This window comes from Scardinius erythrophthalmus (genome assembly GCF_964197995.2).
Source record: "Scardinius erythrophthalmus genome assembly, chromosome: 21".
NCBI lineage: Eukaryota > Metazoa > Chordata > Actinopteri > Cypriniformes > Leuciscidae > Scardinius > Scardinius erythrophthalmus.
In genome coordinates, this window is record NC_138241.1 from 10,666,331 (window position 1) to 10,692,520 (window position 26,190).

The 26,190-nt window shown below is 39.6% G+C and overlaps 1 protein-coding gene across 1 annotated transcript in view; it reads left to right on the forward strand.

Annotated features, from left to right (window-relative positions):
- The window catches only part of rps6ka2 (ribosomal protein S6 kinase, polypeptide 2), a gene marked incomplete at both ends in the record, with an annotated part of 67,670 nt that overhangs the window by 20,154 nt on the left and 21,326 nt on the right, over window positions 1–26,190 (forward strand). Inside the window, 5 exons of the mRNA XM_081350909.1 lie at window positions 1,135–1,251; window positions 3,844–3,925; window positions 7,850–7,930; window positions 8,374–8,453; window positions 18,126–18,232. Coding sequence (XP_081207035.1) covers window positions 1,135–1,251; window positions 3,844–3,925; window positions 7,850–7,930; window positions 8,374–8,453; window positions 18,126–18,232 — 467 coding nt within the window. The remainder of the gene's footprint in view (window positions 1–1,134; window positions 1,252–3,843; window positions 3,926–7,849; window positions 7,931–8,373; window positions 8,454–18,125; window positions 18,233–26,190) is intronic.

Consider the following 26,190-nt stretch of genomic DNA (forward strand, 5'->3'; position numbering starts at 1 on the left):
CATAAGCCAAAAATACATTTTCTGGCTTTTCTCAGGCTAGAAAGCTCCAAATTAAAAAAATTCTTCACATTTCTTCTACATAAATGACCTATTTTAAATACACATTCATCTTTCCAGAGGTGAAGTATCCCTTTAAGTCAACACATCATACAAAGCTGCGCATTCAAAGGCACTTCAGTGGACCTTTAAGGGTCTATTTCTACCAGATATGAAGGTGTCATATCATGTATGATTTTTTTTTTATTATTATTTTTTTATGAACATAATATCCCTAATAACATCTTTATGAAATTTCATAACTTTTCACCAGGCCCAGAAAAAAAAAAAAATAATCTGCAGACTTTTGGTACATTTTCTGTACCAAGTTTGAGGAAAAAATCTACTGAATACATTATGTGAAAGTGCCAATGAATCGAAAGCAGTGGTAGATCTTTTCTTCCTTTACTGTCAAGCGCCTAGGAAACAAGATCTGTCATTTATTGATCCACATCGTCTCCAGCTAAAATAAAATCCTAATCCATTATTCAAGATCCTATAATCATCCTGGCCATAATCTGTTCTGCCTTTCGGCCTTCAGGAAAGTGCTATCATGTCATCAAATCTAACTGAAGAACAACTTCTACCCGACTGCAGTTTGAATTCGCATTATAATGAGCAATTGGCAGTTGCTATGTAGTTTATTCAGTTAGTACTGCACACTGGCAGTGTATGCCACCATACTCTACAACTGTTGGTAGCTCAAAGTATTATCAAATTAGCCAAAATACTTGATAAAAAAACAGTCAAGGACCAAGGTACGTGTAGATGTTTGTAAATTAAAAGGTTTTCTAATTCTACTGACATCTTTTCGCATGGATCTGCTTTTTGCGCTCAGTAATTTCAAAGTACCTGTGATTCTTATTATTTGTATATTGCACACTTTCATATGTCATTTGCTTTGTGAGAGAGCCCCTATTAAATGGATATGGCAATGAGACTCTTGCACTACTGATCACACCATCTGCACCTTTTTTCCTGACCTGTTTACTACTGTTATTCATAATCCCTGCTGGCATCATATTCCCAAATATGCTTAAACATGGCAAAATCATTTGTTTATTTCTCTCTGAGCTGTGCCATCTGTTGCCTTTGCAGGACGACAGCATCTTAAAGGAATTTGATATCAGCGATCATGTGAAAGAGGGCTTTGAGAAAGCAGACCCGTCGCAGTTCGAGCTGCTCAAGGTGTTGGGTCAAGGCTCCTATGGAAAGGTGAGCTTTAAAAATGCTGCGTCTGATTTATCCTCTGTGTTGTTACTGTTATGCAGACTGCTTCCGATAACTAAGATTATGTGTGCCATTTGTTTGGAATTAATTTTGTTAATGCAAGTGGTGTTCAGGTTTGGGGTAATGGATGTAAAACCCTTTTCTGTGTCCTTATAAACCCTTCAGTTGACCTGAGTGTACTTTGGGATGGGAAAAGGTTTAGAAAGAGAGGATCAGTTGTTGCAGGATTTACATTACATAGTTTTAAATTATTATCTCGTGTCCCAAAACTGAAATTTCCTGCCTGTTCTAAAACCTAAGCTTCATGTAGGCAGCATTAAAAAGACATCATAATGACACTCTCGACACAAAAGCCTTGCAATAAGATAGGCCGCATAATCAGAGATACCTTTGGAGAAAATTTAAGTCAGCATCGCATCTATTTTTAAGCAGAAAAGGCAAAGGTGGTGGACAACATGAGAAATGTTGATTATGAATATACTTATAATTCATACAATACTGAAAAGTATCAACAGAAAAAAAAAAAGTTTACCTAATATTTATGCATTTTGCTTAGTAGAATACTGCATTGTTAGCAACATGCTAATGCCAAATTGATTGAATTCCATTGAAATCAATTGTGAGTTGAGTCTTCTGTTATTTGCTTCCTATCTAGAATGTTTCAAATTAATCACTCATGTTCCATTTTAATTAGGTTGTTGCCTTAGCTCACTAGTTTTTGGATGAAAAAAAATCTTCATTCAGTCAGTATTTACTCCCATTTAATCCCAAACCTGTTTTTTTTTTCTTCTTCTTCTATGAACACAAAATATGTCAGGCATGTTCAAAATTGGAAAAATGACACAAAGTATCATACGACACATTTTCTAACACCATGTCCTGACCAGACAAGACTTGAGACCGCAAACGTGATAAAAGGTATCTTTTCTGATTTTGTTAATCATAGTTTTTGTCCTAACCACAGCCTTGATGGCGATATGCAACAAATCTGTTTTAGAAACGGTTTCTATTTCTGTGACTTTGCAGCTGAAAAAAAAAATTATAAATTATGACATGATAGTCTCAGGTACTGATTATGTGCTTTATTTAATGTTTAATGTAAGTTTGAATGTCATTTTGCGTGATCTTTATATCCATCCTGAAAGTGATAATTGATAATTCACCTCAGAACAAAAACGTTCAAACTGTGAAGTGTGAACTCAATGTGAACAAACAATATATTTAATGACAAAGATTGTATCAGTCACCCATTATGTTTTTTAATAATAGTATGTATGAATTTGATTATGCACTTACCCATTTCGTTGAGAGCGCAGTGCTCTTGCAGAGAGACTCCACCCACACACTCTTCTGATTACCTGTGATTTATGTTTGATTTTCACGAGTTCACACTTACATAATCAGATAGAGTGAAGGTTATGCGTATTTGCCGTGCTGGCCGAGGGGAGGGCTCCGAAATCGGAATTTGGCCCGAACCCAGAGTACCCCAGGCTGGGATAGGAATAGTTAGTAGTTAGGAGTGAGGAGATGGTGTGGTGGAGGGATGCTGAAAAACTGTCATGGGACAGAGATATTTCTTCTGTATATATACCTCCTTGTGCTAATCGAGTTGATTAACTGAACGTGCTCTTCCCATGCTAATTTGGTTGATTATCTGAACGTGCTGCTCCCAAACTTTGTTGATTAAACATCATTTGTCGTGTCTCATAGCCGTGTCGCACCTGGTGTGGACATATAAATTGCTTATCACTGGAATCTTATCACATCACATCAGGTTAGGACATGGTGTAAGTCTTCAGAACCATTATGATACCTTTGTGCAGAGCTTGAAGTGGAAAAAATAAAGTGCCGGTACTCCCCCTACCCCCACAAATATTTGCTTCACAAAGATAACAAAATCTTATGTTATGTTCAGATAACCTAATATTTTGAGTTTCTGTTTCAGATTTTGAATAAACAGTTTGTATCAACTCAAATTTTTTGTTTAAATGAACTCAAAATTTTAAGGCAACCAGGTAAGGCTACTTTAATTGAAACCAGCAAATAATTTCTACAGTGTGATTGTGTCTTTTATCATTTCTCTGCATGATGTTAATCTAATGCCACATAAACATTAATACGTTTTAATTTAAAATGTACATTTTCAAAGTCTCTACATTCTGTTTCCACTTGAGGAAAACGGTAGTGTGATGAGGGGTGAATGCTGCAACATGTGAGAAGTGCTGGTATCGTACACAAGAAAAGTGAGGGTATGCTACAGCTTAAAATACAGAAGTGCCTGTACTGCGTACCAGTGCATCCCGGCCCACTTCGAGCTCTGCCTTTGTGTGAAGAAGACTGTTAACATTTAAATGCTGGCTACATACTGTACGCAGCTTAGAACAGAGCAGGAATATTCCCCCCCCAAAAAAATTGTCTGTCAGTCTTCACACAAAGCTGCCACATGGCTGAAGACAACTTCAGATGTACTGTCATGTTATATATTTTTATATTTCGCTCATTTTGGATCTTCACAGCCCCTGGACACAGACTTAGATGTGAATATTATGGGGTGTTGACCTTACTTTTCATTTACAGGTGTTCTTGGTGAGAAAAATCAAAGGTTCAGATACAGGACAACTCTATGCCATGAAGGTCTTAAAAAAGGCAACACTAAAAGGTAAAAGATACTTCAGCCCTTTTATTATGTGATCTGAATAATGATTTATACCCTATAATTTGTGTGCCTTACATTTGTCGATCTCTCCCTGGCATGTGCTGATGTAAAACCTGCAGTTATTATTTCAGCTCAGCATGACATCTAACCTGTGAGTCATAGCTAAGCTGCTAGGAGGCCTGCAAGTGCTCTCTGGTTGATTTTTAAAGGGTGTCTGAATCATCAAATTGTTTAACATGGGAAAAAGGTCCCACTTAGACAGCTAGGTGATTTTTCGGAATGAATGGTTTTTCAGTAGGGTATACGTAGATCCATAGCAGCTTCCCTGGAAGAAAGAAAATGAATTAATCTCAGAAATGAACTAAGCAGATAAACCTGAAGTCTTAAGCAACTAACTGACTTTTCTCATCATTTACTGTATTCATTTTTGTGATTCATCCCTTTGTTTTTATACAACAAACACACATTTAAGCAGTTATCTTAGTGATTCACAATGCTCAGTTTGGAGTGGTAATCTATTTCACAACCTGTTCACAACCCACATAACTTATTCACTCAATGTAACCATGGTTACTTACCAAAGTCTTTGCTCTCAGCGGAGGATGTTGTGCAAGTTCTTCATGTACTTGTGAATGAAAATAACAGTATTAGTGACTGACTGTGGCACCTCACTGTCAGACCGCAGCAATGCTGCAGCTGTTAAATAAGACAAACCATTCAGAGTAAAGCGTCCTGTGTGAATACAACATTCATCATGCTGCTTTTGTTTTGAGACTTGTCAAATATTTGTAGTTAAGTCCTGCAGGCTTAAAGGTGAAGTATGTATTTTTAGATGACCGGGAGGGGACATGTTCAGTTCACTTAGTTTTGTCGTGGCCACAACATATAAACTCGTGGGAACGTGATATTAAGTCGTGGGAACGTCATAATATCTCGTGGGCACGAGATCGTATGTTGAGCGAGCAACATCCGTTTCTCGTGGCTACCAGTTTTATAACATGTGGGAACCTAATCTTCACACGCGATACGGGCTCCTCCTTTTACCCCGGTCATAATTTACTTTGTTATTTGTTAATTTAAGTCTCTCATAATTTGTTTTTGTTTTTTGCCTAAAACGGGACTTTATTCGTGACCCGAGTATTTCATTCAAGCCTGCAAATTTCAGACGAAAAAGCCCATTCAATTTAAGAATGCGCTTCAGGTGTCTTTCACTTATAACGTACCCATGTCTTAATGCCAGAGACCGCACTATATTTTTATATGACATTCCTAATTCAAAGTAAAATGTTATTTCATCAGTCATCTCCATCTCTGACTGCTGTATATGGTTACAGTAGTGACCGGTGTGGTACCCTCAACATAACTCGTGGCCATGAGAAATAGATGTCGTTCTCTCAAAATATGAAGTCGTGGCCACAAGAAAAATATATCGTTCCCTCAACATATGATCTCGAGGCCACGATTTATTATCATGTTCCCACGACTTAATATGACGTTCACACAAATTAATATCTCGTGGCAACAACATATTATCACGTTCCCACGATTTTATATGTTGTGGCCACGACAAAACTAAGTGAACCGAACATGTCCCCTCCCGGTCACCGTAGAGTATTTGATTCGTGTAAACATTGACTTTATAAAGCTAACAAAGCTGTTTGTTTGAGTGTCCAGCCTGACACGGTGGCAGTCTGGAGTCGGACTGCATGTATGGCACAACAATAACAGATGTGTTTGAAACATGTCATTCATTTTGTAATTATTTTGCTTTGGTGATGCTAGTGGAACAAAAAGTACACACTTCACTGTTCAGATTACTGTATAACTCAAAAATCTTTCTTACACTGCCAACCAAAGTCCCTTTTTAAGTCCCTTTTGAATTGTATCTGGCACAGAGCATTTACATTACATTTTCATTTAATCATTTAGCAGACGCTTTTATTCGAAGGGACTTACAAATGAGGAGAACAATAGAAGCAATCAAATCAACAAAAGGGCAACAATATGTAAGTGCTGTGACAAGTACCAGTTAGTCTAGCACAGTAAACGTAGCATTAAAAAAAATAAAACATAATAATAGATAGAAATTGAAATAGAAATAGAATAGAATAGCTTGGAACAGATAAAGTATAGGTAAAGGCCCGTGAAAGTGATTTAGTGCCTCTTTGGGATGGCATCAGAAGGCGTCGTTCACTTGCAGAACGCAAGCTTCTGGAGGGCACATTGAATTAGTGAGTTTAGGTATAGGGCTGCAGAGCCAGTGGTTGTTCTGTAGGCGAACATCAGTGCCTTGAATTTGATGCGAGTGGCTATTGGGAACCAGTGTAAATTGATGGAGAGGTGTGACATGCGCTCTCTTCGGCTTGTTAAAGACCACTCTTGCTGCTGCATTCTTGATCAGTTGCAGATGTTTGACAGTGGATGCTGGAAGGCCTGCTAAGAGGGCATTACAATAGTCCAGTCTGGATAGAACAATAGCTTGGACAAGGAGTTGTGTAGCATGCACCGACAGAAAGGGTCTGATCTTCCTAATGTTGTATAGGGCAAATCTGTAAGTCTGGGCAGTTCTAGCAATGTTGTCTGTGAAGCTTCATGGAATGGGTTTCCATGGCCGAGCAGCTGCATTTAGGCCTCACATCACCAAGTACAATGCCAAGTGTCGGATGGAGAAGTGTAAAACACACGCTGTCACTGGAGTCTGGAGTAGTGGAAATGTGTTATGTGGAGTAATGGATCACGCTTCTCTGTTTGGCAGTCTGATGGGTGAGTCTGGGTTTGTCAGATGCCAGGAGAACGTTACCTTCCTGACTGTATTGTGCCAACTGCAAAGTTTGGAGATGGAGGGATAATGGTAATGGGGCTGTTTTTCAGGGGTTGGTCTAGGCCCCTTACTTCCATTGAAGGAAAACTTTTTGTTTCAGCATACCAAAACATTTTACACAATGCTATGCTTCCAACAGTTTGGGGAAGGCACTTTGCTATTCCAGCGTGGCTGTGCCCCAGTACACAAAGCAAGGTCCATAAAGACATGGTTGAATGAGTTTAGTGTGGAAGAACTTGACTGGCCCGCACAGAGTCCTGAAATCATCCCCATCAAACACTGTTGAGATGAACTGATTGCGAGCCCGGCCTTCTCGTCCAACATCAGTTCCTGACCTCACAAATGCTCTTCTGGATGAATGGGCAAAAATTTGCATAGAAACACCCAAAATCTTGTGGAAAGCCTTCCCAGAAGAGTGGAAACTGTTATAGCTGCAAAGAGGGGACCAACTCCATATTAATGTCAATGTGTTTAGAATGAAATGTCATTACAGTCCCTTTTGGTGTAATGGTCAGATGTCCCAATACTTTTGTCCATATGATGTATCTAGTAACCTCACTTATGTCTAAACACCCATATCCGATTTCTTCTTAATTTAGAATTTTTCAATTTTAATAACCACTATAATACAACATTTGTATAAACATCTGCATATCCAAACTAAGTAATTACATACAAGATTGCAGCTGTAAAATGTCAAGCCCACAACTTGCAACAAGGAGACCAATTATTATTAGTTTTTCCACTTTGACTTGCACATTAAAATTTTATATCAACTATAAAAGTTAATATAAAATGTTATCATATTCCAGTTATTTATGGTCAAATAAACCTGTTAACCCAATCGCCAGTAGTTGGTTAAGCCAGATCTGGTAATGTCCTACAGTAAGTAAATTATGCAAGGGTCACAGATTCTTCTGATTATTTTTATGCAATTTAGAAAAGAAATATCAATATGAACATAAATCAATATACATAGTCTCATGTTCTGCATTTTACGATACATTGTGCACTTGTGTTGTTTTTGCCAAGGGAATTAATGAGAATTAATGAGTTGAAACATTCACGTCTTTTTGTCTCTCTGTTTTATCTCTATGCATTTTAAGTGAGGGACAGAGTGAGATCGAAAATGGAACGAGACATTCTCGCAGAAGTGAATCATCCCTTCATTGTCAAACTCCACTATGGTGAGTTGTTCTCTCAGGAGGAGATTGTAAACAACAGAACACAAACATTTACACAAGAACATCAATTTCTGAACCCCCTATGCTCGAATTCAATGACAAACAGGCAATTTTGCAGAGTGACTTACTACATGCAATGCCTTTAACTTAACTACATTCTTCAGTTGTATGGCAGTAGATCAGATGTTTTCATAATGCTGTAGTCTTTACAGTAATGAGCCATCATGTAATCTTTAGTGTTCAAGTTTGATGCTGTCTGATTGTAAAAAAAAAATAATTTATATCATTATTTATTTAAAAACAGATTGCCAGTAGTTTAATTTTGAGTGGCATGCAACTTGGTAAACTACAGTTTCAAAATATCTTTTCCAACAGCATTTTTTATTTCAACTTTTGATAAAGAAAAATACTGCTTAAATGTCACCTTTGTTGTTTTTCCCCCACAGCATTTCAGACAGAAGGAAAGTTGTATCTTATATTGGACTTTCTCAGAGGGGGAGATCTTTTCACACGCCTCTCCAAAGAGGTCAGTTTTTATGAAACTAAATAACAGGCAACAAGCAAAAATGGTGTGCTTGTTTAGTTGTAAATGTGTTTCTAAATTGGAAGAATTAACAAAAAAAAATTCTGTTGTTCCAAGCCCAAAATACTTTCTTTTCTCTGTGGAACACACAAGGAGATGTTTTTGAGAATGATGATGTTGCTCTTTTCTGTACAAAAGAAAGTGAAAGGGGAAAAACGCTGTCATTCTCCAAAACTAACAATGTTCTCATGTTCCTCTAAACCAAATGCAACATGCTAAGTTTGAATGCGAAAATGCAAAGAAGGTTTCAGAGCACATAAGTTGAATGGACTTCTTTTATGATCATTTTATTGTTTTTTTTTTTTTTTGTTTTTTGAGGATTGACAGCATTCTCATTCACATTCTATGCAAAAGAACACCTAAAAGGAGAGATTCTTCTAAATTTCTCCTTTTGTGTTCTAGGGTAGTCATATGGGTTTTGGGCGACATGAAAGTGAGTAAATGAGAAAAAACAGATATAATACCAATATAGTTGTGTCCACTCATTGTACACTTGTGGTCTTCAGCTGAGTTGCAATTGCTTACTGATTGATCATTTAGTAATTGCCAAGACATCAACCTGCAATAATAGAGGTACATCCAGACTGAATTGTAATGGAGACGTAATTTTAGTCTAAATGCCTTGGTAATTAAAGGCATGTCTGGCATCTATTCTCTGACGGATGGTGTAATTGGTCCCTCTTAACACTCACTGTAGTGTAATTATCCTTAATGGAGTGTTTGGTTTTCCTGATCACATCACTTTCTAATCTCACAGGCTCAATAAAAGCTTCCCTCAAGGATCTGTTCCCTTCGCACATGGGGAGCAAATCCTAATATTGATCTATTGACTGCAACTTTTGCGGAAGCCTGTACTTTCTAGTCACACATTATAGCATCAGAGGTGATCAGTGCAAAAACACATTGTATAATACACTGTCTAGGTGTTGGTAAGGATTAAGGGGAAATAATGTGTTTTATATTGATTAGCAGCACAGTTTGTGTCTGGCGGTTGTGTAGAGTTTGTAATAGATCCTCTGTGTGCTGAGGATATTCTCAGCCACTGAAACCAAGGTCATTCTTTATTGTAGCTATATTAGTACAGAATAAAGGCAGGTTCACACCAAGAACAATAGCTATAAAGATAACTATAGCGATAACTATATTAGCGTCAGCCGTCAGCACTAATGCACAATAATGTTCTGTTTATTATAAGCGTGCTGCAGTTTTGTCGTCTGCCGCTTTAAATGCTCAAGCTCTTTAAAGCAGGATGGATTCTGATTGGCTGTCAATGTTTTTATCGTTCATCAGCTGGAAAAAAATCATTCTGAAAGTGATTCCAACGATATTATTTCTCTGTGCCGTTATCGTTACAGTTGTGGTTTGGACTCTGCTTTTCCTATATATTTAAAATGATTTCTAGAACTATATCTTTATTGCTATCGTTCTTGGTGTGAACGGGACTTATTGCTGTTATTATCAATACACTGAGCTCTTCTGGATCTTTCCTGTTATACATACCTTTCCCTCTTATGTGCTTGTTGTATTTGGAGTATTTATATTAAACAAATATACATTTTAGATAAATTTACCCCTATGTTGACATTATTTTGATATTGTGATTAAAGAAAAATAACTCATGTGATGTCCATGTTTAAACATTTTTAGTATATGTGAATGGTAACACTTTATAATAACTGCACGCTATAGTTAAGCATTAGTAAACAGTTAATTCATCCTTTATAAAGCATTAATAGACATTAATAAGCAGTTTATAAATACAGCTATAAATGCTTTATTCTTGATTTATAAGCATATCTATAATGTGTTTAATAATGATCAATTTATCATTTCTAAATGAAGTATTGCATTATTTAAAAAACAGTTATTTAGGAGTTGTCATTGATTCATAATATCACTTAGAAAGAGTAAGTAAATGATTAATAAACTATTTAAAGGGGGGGTGAAACACTCATTTTCAGTCAATCTCATGTTAATCTTGAGTACCTATAGAGTAGTACTGTATCCTTCATATCTCCAAAAAGTCTTTAGTTTTATTATATTTATAAAAGAAAGATAGGCAATTCCGAGTCTTTCCGGAAAAAAACGAGCGGCTGGAGGCGTGCCGTGTGGGCTGTGCTTACGCGCCGATAGCTAACAACACACAGACATTTGAAGCAGTTTTACTCACCGCCTGCGGTTCCAACGCACGACCGTGAACCTTTATCATTGGGACTGCATCCTTAAGTATTAGACGATCTGCAAATCCGGCGTCGAACTGGGCTTTGTTTATAAAACAATCATCGTCGAAATGCAGGGAACAAACAGTCTTGCACAACTGGAAAAACAAACTCCATCCACTGGTCCCTTAACGCCGGGTTCTTTGGGAATCTGTGCAGGGATGTCTTGCCCTGGCAACTAAAAACCCACTTCTTTGGTGACACTGACTTCCCTAAAGCCGAGCACAGCGCTGTGATGATGGGCGAACTGCTTTCGCTCTCTTGCTCTGGTCTACGGTTGCGCGCGCCCGCGCTCTTCCGATAGAAGTCCCCTTAGGACCCATATTAGGAAATTCCGCCCCATCTGACGTCACACATGCCCATACTCGAAAAAAACTTTCCGAAACTTGTGACAAACCGGAAGGAGCATTTTTGGCACAGAAGTACTCCTTCAAACGTACAATTTAATTTTTGAAACTTTGTCCATGTTTAGCATTGGGGATCCAACTCTTTAACAGTGTAAAAAACTCAGTATGCATGAAATAGCATTTCACCCCCCCCCCCTTTAAATCTACATTCATACATCTTATTATTCAGACATATAGTAATACTTAGTGTGTTAATAATTGCTTTATTAACATGTATTTCTACTTTAATTCATGGTTCATTCGGGTAGTAATAAAGCATTTAGCTGTGGTCAGTAAACTATTTTTGTGAGCTCATCTGAAGTGGGGACTATTTATGCCTCGTAAAGCATTTACAAAGGAGATTTAAAGGCTCATTTATCTTCTAAACAGAAAAAGGAAACAAACACAACACAGTGATACAGAACATAGACACATTTAAGATGTATGAATGTGCATTTAAATAGTTTATTAATCATTTACTCACACTTTCTAAGTGATCTCCTTTCTAAGACAACTCCTAACTAACTGGTTTGTAAATAATGTAATACTTCATTTAGAAATGATAAATATATCATTAATAAAGTATGAAAATACAATTATTAAACACATTATAGATATGCTTATAAATCAAGAATAAAGCATTTATAGCTGTATTATAAACTGCTTTTTAATGTCTATTAATGCTTTATAAATTATGAATTAACTGTTTACTAATGCATAGCTAATGATTAATAGTGTGCAGTTATTATAGTGTTACCATTAAATCCAATATATTAAGACATATATGATGGGGGCATGGAAATGTACTGCATAAGTATTACCTTTCTTAAGTTTCACACTTAACATTATAACAGCCTCTGAGTTCTCTAACCGATAAGTGAGTGGTTTGAATCTATGAAAAGTACACGCAGCAAACCACCAAGAATAACTTTGTTGCTGTGGTGATCGGAAGAGAGATGGCAAGGTTGATTTAAAAACGTAAAATTGGGCTTTTAAGATGTGACATCATTTCTTGTTGCTATACTGATCTAGGCTATATACTGTTTTTCCCCACTCCATCTATGCCTGTGCTACAAACATGTACAGTGTTTGAAGTTTCAAAGCACAGAAAGAAGGATTTATGTATTCATGTTATCTATGACAAGAATGCTGTCTTATTCTAAAAAGCTCAACAGATGCTTCACATTAAGTGCATTTGCTTTATTTTGATGTAGCTTTTATGGAAATCCGTGGTTGTTGACTCATGCACGATTACTACTGTTGCTCATCTTTACAGTATGAACAAACCCATATGCCTAATAAGCATGAAGGATACATCAAACCATGCGACTTATTGAGGAGAGATGTGCTACTTCGTTTACTAAGCAATCAGATTTGGGATTTTTGACTGATGGCTGATAAGAATATCATAGAGACTGGGCACTTTTGATTTCTTAGGTTGATTTGAATCTGAACCACTCAGAGCACCACACACTGTAGCAACACCCTGACAGTAACCCAGAACACCCTATGCTGAAAAAAAGGGAAACGATCATGCCATTTATTTAAAGTGCATTTTACACTGGTCATAAAATAAAAATCATGTTAATGTTCAGTTTGTCTAAAAGCATTTTCCTAAGAATTTTTTTTTTTAACTTTTTAAAACTTTTTGTTTAAATAGTTTTTTTTTTTGCTTGACATTATGTGCTTTTCTGACATTACTGTTATTTTTTCTGGTTTGTTTTTCCTAGTACATAACCGAAAATATTATGCATATTTTAAAAAGATGTCACATTAATGAAATGTGATTAATAAAGGTCTATCGAATTTGTCTTCAAGTTACTTGAGTTAAACATTGGCTAACAAATTGTTTTAGTGAATTTGTTTTATCTGACACTATGTCAGATTTTTGGATCAAAATATACAAAAACCACTAGAACAGGGTTTCTCAAACTCGGTCCTGGAGGGCCACTGTCCTGCACAGTTTAGCTCCAACCCTGATAAAAAAAACACACTGAGCAAGCTAATCAATGTCTTCAGGATCACTAGAAACTCAAAGCTGTGTTTGATCAGGGTTGGAGCTAAACTGTGCAGGACAGTGACCCTCCAGGACCGAGTTTGAGAAACCCTGCACTAGAACAATGTTATATATGTTGTTGATTTGTGTACTAATCCAGAGAAATAAGCAGTTTTAACCAGGACACGGACCGTGTCTGTGCGTCGCCTATCAATGACATCATACCCGTGTTACCCTCGATTTCCGTTTTATTTTGTAGAAATAATGGAAACACCAAAGACGCTTTAATATGTTTTCTAGACAGGTGAGCAACTGTTTGGATACATTCATCGACAGAAATCTAATCATTGTTATACAGCTAACAAAGTTAGTCTTTTTGTTTAAATCTCGTTTTCTTGATTTACCGCGAATACCATATTTAATGACTAATATCGATCTAGCTCACTGCAGTGTGCAACAAGTGTCTCATATAGTAGCCTTATATAGTAGCATTATAACAACTTTCAATACACTCAAATGTATCTAATACACTCTCAGAAAAAAAGGTACAAAAGCCGTCACTGGGACAGTACCCTTTAAAAGGGTTCTAATATGTACCATTTAGGTACCAATATGTACATGTTTGGTACCAATATGTACCTTTGATGGACTTAAATGCACTCTTTAGGTACAAAGGTATACCTTTTGAAAAGGTACCGCCACAGTGACAGCTTTTGTACCTTTTTTTCTGAGAGTGTATGATAAAACAGTGCTGTGCGGGATAATAAAAGTTCCACTGCTCTCGAGTCGTGTGCCGCGCTCGTCTCTCATTAACAATCGCTCCTGCGGCCTCCTTCCACTCCAACGGCTTTCGTAACGTTAATAAATCTTTGATATATTACCGGTCATCCATGAATATGATTTCTGCCTGAGTCCTATCGTCGTATTCTCCACGATGTACAGTGTATAGAGACAACAACTCCCATGATTCCGCAAAATCAGGGCGTCATCAAGCTATGCCTTTGTTTTGAATAAATGACCTCTAGTGGCGAAAAATTACCTAGTGTGCCTTTAAAGTGAAAATTCTACTTTCATATTATAGCTAATTTAGCTTTTGTTTTTGTTTTTTGGTTAAATTACGTTGTAAAAAGTCTATACAGTATTAGGTTACATTTTGGCTTGTGTCTAAAGAACATATTTTGATGAAGTATGCTATGTTCTTTAAAATAAATAATCTTTTTACTTTTATGAATGTTTTTGTGTTTGGGAAAATAAATATTTCTGATTAATATTAAATCAAAATAAATATAATATAATAAATATAGTTTGAGAATATAATTTAGTGTATTACTGTATGGCATATAGTATTATAGCATTACGGCACATGCTCACATTTTAATCAGAATATGTAAAAATCGAATTAATATTTTGGTTAGAAAAAGTTGAAAATCAATCGATCTGTCAATCCTTAATGGCGATTCTACTGTGTTCTGTACCATCATGGATTCAGTTTAGATCATGTTCACACACATTATTCCTGTGCGACTCTCACAGTCAGGTTGTGATGCTTTTATTGTTGCCTATATTTTTTAAATCTTCTGCTAAGCTCCAGCACGTGATGCCTTTAACCCAGTAAAAGAGAGTTGAGATATCTGGCCGCTCTGATGAAAACAGCCCCACACTTATCTGGAGCAGACGTTTCCTTCAGACTTTGATTAATGTGACTCATTGGCCATGCTCCTCCGCTCGGCTAAATAGCCCGTTTTCTCCACCTGTCTAGGCTTTATTGCACACGCCACTCTTCATCGGTCACATTGTTCAGCCTGTATTCTGGTCGTGTAGAGATAGTTGTCCTTATTAATTGCTTGTGGAGCATTTTGTGTCATTGTACATCATATTGGCCACTTTGCTTTAGGATAACAAGATTATATAGAATCAGGGATGAATTGTTAAAACCACTTTTCTCCTCGGGGTGTCTTTCAGTGAATAATTGACTGCTGTAATTTTAGAAAGTGACAATTATGCCAAGTAATTGCACTCAGCAAATGGTGACTGAATCACATCCATGATCACTCATATAATATTGAGAACTATATAACATGTCACAGGATATGTGTCCCCCTTGGTTGAAATCGTGTTCTGGGTGGGAAGGGGGAGTACTGGCCCACTTCGAGCGCTGGTGTGTAATATAACTGTTTGTGAATGTAAATGGTCTGCTAAGTTTCAAAGATCAAAGTGCAAGACAAATTAATTTCTTATCTTCCTAAAGAAAGAACCGATTCAGAACTGCCTGAAACGAGTCATCAATAACTCCTTACTCCTTGCACAAACCTACATAGTTTTGAAACAAATTTGCATAATGCCCACTATGGTCGTCATTGACTGCCTGTAAACGTCTACTTTGACCTGCACTCAAAAACATTATTTATAGCTGAGGCCTGGAAGAGTTTGGTTTGTGTTGTCGACATGTCGAGAGGACACTGTTTTGTACGCTGCGAAATCAAATCCACTTTGCATGCAATTCCAAAGGATGAGGAAGTGAACATTTTATCTACAATGTAAGACAATGTCATGCTCAAGTCAATCTTCCGATAGGTTTAGGTTGATCAGGTACTTCTTCCAATGTTTCATTACTGGACTCTGGCTCGAATTTATATGGTAGAACCGACGCCATTGTGACTGTTCATATCACTGCGTACACAAATGCTGAGGAAGTTTCCAGAGCTAAAATTCAGATATAGCAATGGGTGTTTCATTTCTGACATGTGCTGTAGACCAGAGTAGGCACTCAGAAAGGAGGGGTTTAGAGAGACCGGATCCATGATTGAAACGTTTCAGACAATGTGAGAAAAGAGGTGATCCTGCAGTGTATATTATAGTATAGTGTTTTTGACCTTGAATGCATGCAAACCTATTGTAGGGGACCTCCAAAACTAAATTAGTAACCTTTAAAATAACATAATAAATGCACTTTAACATTTGTAGTCTTTATACAATACAATAAATGCATACAATAAACATATAATGAATGGCTCTTTTGAACTGGTTTAAGGAATCAGTCAAAAAGACTCCATGAAAGGGCTTGACATGCACAGTTTTCTTTCCTGCGTTGCAAAACATTCAAATTCAAACAGGAAGTTGGAACGGGATATATCAAAGAGCTTGTTATGGAGTGCAACAGTCGGGTTCCGGAAGTAAAAATGCCATTTATTAGAGAAAGTGATTTTTAATGATAACTTAATCTATGGTGTATGATTTTGTTGAATCCATAAGCCTGCATTATTTCAACTTATTTTTTTAAATAATCATGTTCAACAGTGGAAGTCCAGGAGAAAAACTGCATTGCATGATTCTGCAAAGAAATCTTTACCAATCAGAGAATAGAAACAAGGAAATTATGCCGAAAGAAGCCCTGTGAATGATGAAATAGTCTCCCTATGCTCTCAAACTAATTGAATAATTGTGTATATATTTGCATATTTTGCGATAAACAATATATACGTATATACATAATCAACATCTTTAAATCAATTGTTTTATCCATCGCTTTTGTTTTGATTGTCATTCGCAATGCTTCATGTGATTGTAGTTCTTGCTAAAGCCATTGAGTTTACAGTCATGTATCTATGATGACATTTTGTCCAATTTTCCAATTCTTTTTTGCTTCAAATCAAAGGTAGTAATGTTATAATTCTTCTTGTAGCTGGTTGGCATGATACATGGCTTATAGGTCTTAAACAAACACCTACAAAACAAAAATAAATGGTGGGCACTTTTGCACACTATTTTTGTTTTTAAATAGCCAATAGCCTTTAGTTTACATAACAGCCATAAACTTTGATTGGCTATTTGCTAATGCTAGTCAATGGTATGTGGTTTTGGGGTGAGGGACATTCTCATCTCACTCTAGAGATTTCATTGGACAAAAAGGTTTATAGACCAATTACAGTGGCATTGCACTGTAAGAGCAACTCCTGCACATTTACTTCTAATCAGTCTCTCGGAATTAAAAAAAGAAACTGGAGCACTTCCACCTAGAGATTTGTGCTCTTGATTTAATTGTGATCCTCTGAGCAGAACCATGCTTGGGAAGTGAGACGTAAATTAATTACCGCTGGTGCTCAAATGTCTCATTTGGCTGAAACAGCTGCTGCTCTCCTGGCTGGAACTTGTTACGCCAATGTACTCTCCTCAATATGGCACTGTCTATCCCCTGATGCTCTCTACGCAGTCTAAATAAATCTCCCTGTGATTAAAATTAGCTGTGAAAAGAGCAGTGTTTGGTCTTCCAAATACAAGAACACTCTGTGTTCCTGTAGTTTTATTTAAGATCTGTCTCTGGGCAGGTCCTCCATTAAAGGATTATGCTGGGTTATTTACAACCAGCTTTTGTTGTAAATTCTAAGTGTATTACCATAAATATATTTCCCATTTTACAAACTGCAGGTTGAGTCTTGCTAAATAGTTATTAAGTTATAACTCAGAACATAGCGAATTGATAATACTATTTTAAGAAATGATCTGGAATATTTTTAAAGCAACATCGCAAATACATCATCCGTTCACATTGAGGTGCAACCTAGTGTTTGAGAGAGACATTTATCTACAGGTAAAGCCCAAGAGGGCTGTCTTTGTAATAACCTTTTATTGTAAGTTTTGAGGAATTTTGTAGATTTTTACATTACAAGTGGTGTTGTGGATGGTTGCCAGGGAGTTGCTATGGGGTTGCTACTTGCTAGGTGTTTGCTTTACAAAATTCAAAAAGAGCCCACCCACAAATGTGTAGTGTGGGGGATTTTTTTCCATCAGATGAAAGTCATAAGTCTGATTTCTGAGAAAAAGTAATAACACACCTCCCCTCAATAAGCTGCATGGTTTGAGGTATCATTTATGTCCATATCACAAACTGTGCGGGACGCGTTACATGACAAAATGTACTGGTCTTGTTCAAATCCCTAATCCTAAGAGGATTTATATTTCTGTAAAAGCAACAGCTAAATGAAAAATTAGTTATGATATTTTTTTTTCTCTCTAGGTTATGTTTACCGAAGAAGATGTGAAGTTCTATTTGGCTGAGCTGGCCTTGGCTTTGGATCATCTTCATAGTCTGGGCATCATCTACCGAGATCTAAAACCAGAGAAGTAAGACCAAGCCCCATGTATATTATCAGTAAATAGCGATCATGTGTTCTAATTTACAATGCAGCCTATTTAAGTGCCCTAGATAGTGACCTTATGCCTGTAAGGTCACAAGATTGACCTTGTGTTGATAACCTCAGCAGAACCTTGATTGGACGTGATTTTCAGGAGGGTTTAAGTCCTGTTTTTTCAAGCAGTAGTATAATCCACATCTGGATTAGAGTCAAAGAGATCTCCGTGAAACTCTCATGTAATTACAGTCATAATTCAGAGGTTCAAATTGGGTGATGCAACTAACCAGACAGCTTCCTGTGCTGCTTCTGTTTCTTATGCAATTGCATCTGTTTTGTGTCCTTCTGCTGATTTCAGAGTGCTTGGCAAAGCTTTTCCCCTTACATTAGACTGAAATATGTACAGGGCTCAACGATAAGGATGACATCGGTGTGAGAGTGTTATTGGTGTTGAAGGTTATTGATCATACTTGTTTTTGTTCCTTAAACGTGTTCTGTAATCTGTATAATGTGTATGCCATCATTTACCTTCTTGAGTTACGAAAAAAAAAGGAAAAATGTTAAAGTTAAGTTAAAGTTATCGTAATTTTTTTTCTGACAGATATAATACATAAATTCATACATAAATTTGGTAATAATGAAAAATAAATCTTGTGATGAAAATGTTGTCAGGGCAAGTACATTCTTAGGAAATAACATTCTTAACTACCATTTTGTAGGAAAAAAAATGTATTGGGTTGTTTTAAATATTAAATATTAAGCATTACAGTATAAAACTAGCAGCATTCACTTCTGTTCAAAAGTTTGGCCTTAGTAAGATGTTTTAAGTAATAACTATTAAATATAAGGTTTATAATGTTACAAAGGATTACATTTCAAATATGCTGTTCTTTTGAACTTTCTATTCATTAAAGAATCCTGAAGAAAAAAAGAAAAAAGAAAATGTATCACAGTTTCCATTAAAATGTATCACAATTTCCATTAATTATTAAGCTGCACAACTTTTACAAAATTATTTGAACACAATATTATAATGATTTTCTGAAGGATCGTGACTCTGAAGACTGGAGTAATGATGAAAATTCAGCCTTCTATCACAGGAATGAAATACATTTAAAAAAATTGAAAACATTATTTTATATTCACAATATTACTGTTTTTACTGTATTTTGATTAAATAGATGCAGCCTTGGTGAGCAAAAGAGACTTCTTTCAAAAACATGAACAAATCTTACATTCTAAACTTTCAAACTGTCAAATAAATAAATAATGCATACTACTATAATATTTTATAATTTAGCACACCTGTAGACGGTCACGACAGAAGGGAACAGACGGTGAATGTAAAATAAACAGTTTATTGACAGAGCGGGAGCAAAACAGAACACAACAGGTGAAGGATGGTAATACTAGATGACACGTAGGACTTAGCTGACTGTAACGCAAATGAAGATGAAGGAAGTGAGGTTGATGATGATGTAGATCAGGGAATGGGAGTGCAGGCTTGATATGGTGAAGGTGATGAGGATGAACAGGTGCAGGTGATTAGAATTCCGGTGAAGATGAAGGAGTGGGCTGATCTGGTGCTGATGGCTGAGTGGATGTAATGAGTGACTCCGTGACATAGGCAAATGAAAAAAAAAATACTATGAGTATTTAGCAGATAGAGAGAGCCTGAGAGAACTCTTAAAGAAAAGGATGTATTTATCATTAAGTTTGTATAATGTTGAAGTATTGAATTTATTGTAATAGACAATGCAACCCACATGAGTAGGCTAGTATACAATCAATGTCTAAGCATGTCATATCATTCTTAACAAGAATATTAAGATGTTCTTAAGAAAAAAATGAGTACTTCCTCAGAATCTTATAATTTACCCTTTACCAATTTTTTTTCTTGCATCCAGCACCTGAAGTACTGGTCTGACCGACCAGCGGGAAAAAAATAAATCCTCATTTTTGAGCCATGGTGTACGACTACTATCCCCTTAATATAATCCTTCCTATACAGTAATGCTCTTTCAGGGCTTGTCTCTCTCATATCTACTCAAAAATTTGACCAAAACCCAGCTCACCTGCACACTGAATTGGCTCGTGTGGGAAGTTCATTGTTGGAAATAATGAAAGTCAGAAAGCTATAAGAGTTATACTGTCTGGTTCTCATTTTAGAAGTTGAAAATGGAGGTGGCCAGAGAGCAGGTCTCAATGGAGGGCTCTTAAGATCTCTTAAGGGCACGCTGTTCTGAGACCTGTCATAGGTGATTAATGGCAAATAGGCAAAGGCAATCCAAAAGACACTGCACCGGTACATTCATTAAGAACACATATCCTCAATCTTGTCACCCCTGCAAAATTAAAAGGTGTAGCATTTACCTTGTTGAACTCTCAAATCCTGTGATATTTACTTTAATGTATATCATAATTCTTAATTGTATTCATTTATTTTTAATAATTGTAACTGTTTAATTGATTTCTTCTAAGGCAGTCTGTTCTGGGTTAGTTGGGGAGACATTTCAATTCCAAAAAAAAAAAAAAGCATTGTCTCTGTACAAAAAATATATTTGTTCTTGAAAATAAACATAATTAACAGTAAAAGTGGGTGTAGCGGTAGGCAGTTTTGCCAAAATTTTATTTCACAGTAGAAGGAAAACGTCTCAGGTTACGTATGTAACCATGGTTCCCTGAGAGGGAACGAGACGCTGCGTCAAGCGCTGCGGGAACGTCCCTGCGTGATTGCGTCATGAAGCACTCGTGAAATCAGTCCAATGGCGTGACGAGACGTCATAGGCGGGTGACGTCATTGACCAGGAAACTATAAAGCACCCCTGAACCAAACAATGTCAGCTTCTGATAGGTCGAACAAGTTGGTCACAGGCATGCCGGGAGTATGGCAAAGCGAAGCAGCGTCTCGTTCCCTCTCAAAAGTCTCTACATACGTAACCTGAGGGAACTCGCGCTGCATCAAGCGCTGCGGGAACTGAATACCCACGTCGCCATAGTCCTCAAGTGCCTGTATATGTGAAATCGTCATGCACATTATACTAGAAGCACCCGAGAACCCAGAGTAGAACCCACATCCAGGTTATAAAACTTTACAAAAGTGTGCGGAGAGGACCACCCTGCCGCATCACATACCACCTGAAGCGAAACCCCTGACAATAGGGCCATAGAAGCAGCCATACTCCTAGTCGAGTGGGCTCGGATCTTTAGTGGTGAGGGATGACCGGCCGACTTATATGCAAGTGATATAGCCTTGACTATCCACTTACTCAAAGTCTGCTTAGATGCGGGCTTCCCTTTACTCGGGGACCCAAAGCATACAAACAGTTGATTAGACTTGTGCCACAGGGCAGCTCTGTGGACATATGCGTCTAAAGCCCTAACTGGGCAAAGTAAGTTTAATTTCTCCTGGTCCTGGTTTTGGAATGGAGGCGGAGAAAAGGCCTGCAACATTATCGGACCCGCCACATTAGTGGGGACCTTAGGTACATATCCTTCTCTTGGAAACAAGAACGCTTTCACCATACCAGGCGCAAACTCAAGATACGAGGGAGCAACCGACAGTGCTTGTAAATCCCGGATTCTTTTAATAGAAGAGATAGATAGAAAGAGCAGAGTTTTTAATGTAAGAAATTTCTCTGGCACCTATTCAATAGGCTCAAAGGGGGCCAGGGCTAGGCCTTCTAATACAATGGCCAAATCCCAGGTCGGCACCCTTGAGCGTGCCACAGGCCTTAACCTCAAAGTACCACGGAGGAAGCGAGTTACCCATGGGTGTCTCCCCACTGATGCACCCTCTAGAGGAACGTGATAGACAGATATAGCTGACACGTATACTTTTAAGGTGGAGGGGGACAACCCCGAAGAAAACTTTTCTTGAAGAAAATCTAGCACTGAACCAACTGGGCAGCCATTTTAGGACATAAAGCCTCCTCGTAGAAGGAGCTCTGGAGTGCAACATGGTCTCCTCAGTAGAAAGACCTGAATCTATGAGCTGAACCCCCTCAGAGGTCAGGCCCACAGTTTCCACAGCTCCGGACGCAGGTGCAACACCGACCCTGACGCCTGGGAGAGAAGGTCCCTCCTGACCGGAATTTCCCACGGAGGACCCTCGAGGAGGGACACAATGTCTGACAGCCACACTCGGCCCGGCCAGAATGGGGCTATCAATAACAGCCGAACCCCGTCCCGGCGTACTCTCTCCAAAACTCCTGGTAGTAATGCCAGAGGGGGAAAGGCATACAGACATAGCCTCGGCAATGTCTGTACCATGGCATCCAACCCCAGGGGGGCTGGGTGCGTTAGGGAATAATACAGGGGACAGTGCGTTGTCTCTCGAGACGCGAACAGATCCACCTGAGCTTGCCCGAATCGGCTCCAAAGGAGCTCCACCACCTCGGGTGGAGTCTCCATTCCCCCGGCACCACTCCCTGTCTCGACAGAGAGTCTGCCGTCTTGTTCATATACCCCGGAATATAAAGTGCCCGAACTGATAGCAACTTCCCCTGGGCCCAAACCAGAACTTGATGTGCCAACTTACAAAGTCGGCGAGATCGTAATCCCCCCTGGCAATTTATGTAAGAGACCACCGCTGTATTGTCCGTGCGAACCAACACATGGTGGCCGCTGAGGTCTGGGAGAAAGTGTCTGAGTGCCAGAAATACGGCCCTCAGCTCCAGCTGGTTTATGTGCCAGGAAAGCTGATGGCCGCTCCACAGACCCTGAGCTGAGCGCCCACTCATGGTCGCCCCCCAACCGGTGAGGGAAGCATCCGTCGTTAGCGTTAAGCGATGACAAGGAGCTCCCAGCACTGGACCCTGGGACAAGAACCAAGGATCTTTCCACATAACTAAGGCACGTAGGCATCGCCGCGTGACCTTGATCATGCGAAACGGATTTCCCCTCGGGGAGAACCCCCTGGTCTTGAGCCACCACTGTAAGGGTCTCATGTACAGCAGGCCAAAAGGAATCACGTTGGACGCTGCTGCCATCAAACCCAAGAGTCTCTGAAACTGTACTACAGTGAGTGACTGGCCTAGTCTTATCCTGCGCACGGCTTCCAGGATCGATTTTACCCTGGCGGGCGCCAAACGGGCTCTCATGGTCTTTGTGTCCCATACTACGCCCAGAAAAGTGGTATTCTGTTGTGGAACTAACACGCTTTTCTTTACATTTAGCCTTAACCCCAACGTCTTCATATGAGCTAGCACAGCATCTCGATACTGAGCCGCCTGATGTTCTGACTGTGCCAGGATGAGCCAGTCGTCTATATAATTCAGCATGCGGATGCCCTGGAGTCTCAGGGGAGCCAGAGCTGCATCCACGCACTTTGTGAACGTGCGGGGTGACAGTGCTAGGCCAAATGGAAGAACCCGATACTGGTACGCTTCGCCCCTGAAAGCAAACCTGAGGAACTTCCTGTGTTGCGGAAGGATGGAGATGTGAAAGTATGCGTCTTTTAGGTCTATTGTGACACACTAGTCCTCGGACCTGATCTGACACACGATCTGTTTTAACGTGAGCATTTTGAATTTAAATTTTTTGACTGCTCGATTTATCTGGCGTAGATCTAAAATGGGCCGCAACCCTCCACCCTTCTTTGGAACTATGAAGTACGGGCTGTAAAACCCTGACTCTCTGCTGTGGGGAGGAGCCCTCTCTATAGCCTCTTTTTGCAGAAGCGTCTGTACTTCTCCTTCCATCACCAGAGCCTGGTGTTTACTACCGTGTGTACCACCCCGTTGAACCTGGGTGGGCGTGACCCGAACTGAATTCTGTACCCTTTTTTCACTGTATGCAGGACCCAGTCTGAGACATTTGGCAGAAGTTTCCACGCTGCCAGATAATCTACTAAGGGAACCAGCCTCTCGAGGCTGGCCTCTGATGTTATTTGAGCAGCCAGCTCGGTGTCCTGAAACAGCGCACCGGCAGGAAGCAACCAAACTGACCCACTTCGAACCCTCCTCGGAGGGTGCGAGCTTCCCCACGCCGCTACGTTTCTGGGCGGACATGGACATTTGAACTCGCTGAGGACCGCTGCGCCCTGAAGCACCAGAGGTGGCAGGGTTGGCAACACGGCCCCCTGATGGCACCGAGAGGAGGCAAGTGCCTCGACACACCGCTTCCCCTCGGAGGGGGCTGCCATCAGAATGCTCAGACTGCCATCAGAATGCTCAGGGCTGCTCAGATTTCTTCGCCGAGGCCTTCCTGGAGATAATCACAGTCCTCAGATCTGCTCTACCTCGGGAAGACCTCGGCTGAGCGCGCTGTCCCGACCCCCAGTCTCTCTGTGGGGGAGCATGGGCAGCCACGCTCAATTTTTGCTCGGCTCTATGAGAGGAGGGCGTACTCGACTGGGGCTGCTCCCGCCCAGCAGCCCCAGAGACATAAATTTTTCGGGGGAGAAATTTTTGGAAAGCCGCTGCCTGCTTTTTTGTTTCTTGAAACCTATCGACGACCGAGTTTACTGAGTTGCCAAAAAGGCCGGCAGGGGAGACAGGAGCATCTAACAAGAATTTTTTATCTCTTTCCTTGATGTCAGATAAATTCAACCAAAGATGCCTCTCCGTGAAGAGACAAATCAGCTGCCCTCCTGATCTCCGCTATTGTTTCTCTCCCTACTTCTTCACACTCATCATCTGTCTTTCAGCAGGTCCGCCTGATATGCCTGTAAGACCGCCATAGTATGTAAACTGGTGGCCGCCTGACCTGCTGCAGAGTATGCCCTACTCACTAAAACCGATGTTGTTTTTACTGGCTTAGTGGGCAGCTGCGGGGCTTTCAGCGACGATGCAGACTCAGGGGACAGATTGCTCGCAAGTGTCTCTTCCACCTGAGGCATCGCCACATAACCATGTTCTTTTAAACCCATTATATTTGAGTATTCAGATGTTGCTGGGTTAAATACTCTAAATGATGCCGGTCTAATCCATGACTTCGACACCTCAGTGTGGAGGTCAGGAAAGAACGGTAAGCCCCGCTTTGGAGGTTGTGATCTGGATGGCAGAAAGCGTTCATCTAATTTGCTTTTTGACTGACGGGCTTCCTGCTCATTGGCTGGCCAATCTAAATTTAATCTAGCAACAGCCCGAGTGACAACCTCCAAAAGCTCCTCTTGTGTGTGTGTGCGTGTGTGTGGTGGTGAAAAACTTTCATTTTCATCTATTTCCAGGTTTACAACATCCAGTTCCTCAGAACTGGAGTGCTGCTGCACCTGCACTTCAGCGCGAGCCGCCGCGCGTGCTTCTGACTCGCGAACTGAAGTGTCAGATCCAACGGGTAAAGGAAGAGATAGGGGATCTCCTGTCTCTAGCCCCGCCGTTAGATCCATCTGCGAACCCCAGGACGCGCGCCTCCGCCGTGCATCGGCAGCAGCGGGACCAGAGCCCTGAGGCACGCGAGCCGAAGCACCCTCCTCAAAGAGTGCTCGGCGGGACCGGAGAGTTTTCATTGCCAGCTTCTCACAATGCTCGCAGGCAGCCCCCTCGAGAGCTGCCTGAGCATGCTCCGGTCCCAAACACATCACACAAAGCTCGTGTGTATCCCCACCCGTGAGAAAACGAGGGCAGGGAGTAACACACTGCTTAAACTGCTGCTTGCTCATTTTTATATATATATATTGAGAGACAAACACACATCAAATAGACAGAACAATTTCACATAGAGCGCTTGTGAAGACACAGAAGCTGACATTGTTTGGTTCAGGGGTGCTTTATAGTTTCCTGGTCAATGACGTCACCCGCCTATGACGTCTCGTCACGCCATTGGACTGATTTCACGAGTGCTTCATGACGCAATCACGCAGGGGCGTTCCCGCAGCGTTTGACGCAGCGCGAGTTCCCTTGAAAGGGAAATGCTTTTAATTTTAATAATCAGTTTTAATGTCTTTTCATGGTTAATTCTGTGAATTAAATATTTAATTAAATACTAAAACATATTTGGAATGTAATC